Genomic DNA, 1756 nt, shown 5'->3' with positions numbered 1-1756 from the left:
GCGGAGCTGAGGCTGCAGCTGCAGCTCCACGTGGAACGAAGCCAGGATGGAGCTCCGGAACGCCGTGAGGATGGAGAAACAGAGCCCGTGCTTGGAGACAGAACCGCTGACACCTGGGAATGGGGAAATTATGGGATATGGGATATGGGATATGGGGATGGGATGGAGCTCCGGAACGCCGTGAGGATGGAGAAACACAGCCCGTGCTTGGAGACGGAACCGCTGACACCTGGGAATGGGGAAATTATGGGATATGGGATATGGGACGTGGGATATGGGATATGGGATGGAGCTCCGGAACGCCGTGAGGATTGAGAAACAGAGCGTGTGCTTGGAGACGGAACCACTGACACCTGGGAATGGGGAAATTATGGGATATGGGATATGGGAATGGGATATGGGACATGGGATATGGGATGGGGATATGGGATATGGGAATGGGATATGGGATGGAGCTCCGGAACGCCGTGAGGATGGAGAAACACAGCCCGTGCTTGGAGACGGAACCGTTGACACCTGGGAATGGGGGAATTATGGGATATGGGATATGGGAATGGGATATGGGATGGGGATTATGGGATATGGGATGGAGCTCCCGAACACCGTGAGGATGGAGAAACACAGCCCATGCTTGGAGAGCGTCCCAAGGAAAACTGCTGAATTCCCAAAGAAACCATTTAATTTCCAAATTAATTGCCTCATTCCCAAATTATCTGTCTAATTCCCAGGGGAAACTGGTTAATTCCCAAGAAAACTATTTAATTCCCAAAATAACTGCCACATTCCCAAGGAAAACTATTGAATTCCCAAAGAAACCACGCAATTCCAAGAAAACTGGTTAATTCCCAAAAAAACCATTTAATTCCCAAGGAAAACTGTCGAAGAAAATGGCTCATTCCTGAATTTTCAGCCCAATTGCTAAAGAAACCATTTAATTCCCAAGGAAAACGGCTCATTCCCAAAAAAACCACCTAATTCCCAAAATAACTGCCTCATTCCCAAATTATCTGTCTAATTCCCAGGGTAAACTGGTTAATTCCCAAGGAAATTATTTTAATTCCCAAAATAACTGCCTCATTCCCAAAAAACCCCATTTAATTCCCAAAAAAAAACATTTAATTCCCAAAGAAACCATTTAATTCCCAAGAAAAATGGCTCATTCCCAAAAAACCCCACCTAATTCCCAAATTAACTGCCTCATTCCCAAATGATCTAATTCCCAGGAAAACCACCAGATTCCCAAGAATTCCTGCAGATTCCCGAGCCAGGAATTCCCATTTTTCCTGCATTCCCCCCAAAAATTCCCAAAAAAATCGGGAATTTCCCCCAAAATCCAGCGGATCCCATTACCGGTGAGTTGGAAAACCCGGAGAAGGCTCTGGAGATCCCGGATTTTCCACTCCAGCACTTCCCGAGAACCGGGAAGAGGCGGATCCGACGGAATTCCCGCTTTTTCCAGCTGCTGAAAAATCCAGGAGAGGTGGTAAAAATTCCAGGAAAAATCCTGGAGTTGGAATTCCCGGAAAAAAAATCCGGGAATTGCAGCCTCACCGGTTTTTCCAGCTGCTCCAGTTTGTCCCGGAGCCGATCCCGCTGCAGCCGCAATTCCCGGATTTTGGATTTCAGGAATTGCGATTTCTCTTCCCGCTGCTCCTTCTCCTCCTGCTCCACGGCTTCACGGCGAGCTCGGAATTCCAGCATTTCCAAATGGGCCAGAATTCCTGGAAAATTCCGGGTGGGAATCCCGAAAATGGGG

The 1756-nt window shown here is 47.8% G+C and overlaps 1 protein-coding gene across 1 annotated transcript in view; it reads right to left on the bottom strand.

The window, feature by feature from the left end:
- LOC130587331 (centromere protein O-like) overlaps positions 1-1756 on the bottom strand; it is a 7429-nt gene that overhangs the window by 2731 nt on the left and 2942 nt on the right. Inside the window, exons 3-5 of the mRNA XM_057388309.1 lie at positions 1552-1721; positions 1351-1459; positions 3-113 (exon numbers count right to left, since the gene is read on the bottom strand). Coding sequence (XP_057244292.1) covers positions 3-113; positions 1351-1459; positions 1552-1721 — 390 coding nt within the window. The remainder of the gene's footprint in view (positions 1-2; positions 114-1350; positions 1460-1551; positions 1722-1756) is intronic.

The sequence above is a fragment of the Malurus melanocephalus genome, unplaced genomic scaffold, assembly GCF_030028575.1.
Source record: "Malurus melanocephalus ecotype Western Australia unplaced genomic scaffold, MMel_1.1 scaffold_1769, whole genome shotgun sequence".
Taxonomy (NCBI): Eukaryota; Metazoa; Chordata; class Aves; order Passeriformes; family Maluridae; genus Malurus; species Malurus melanocephalus.
This window is presented reverse-complemented; position numbering and strand designations above follow the sequence as displayed.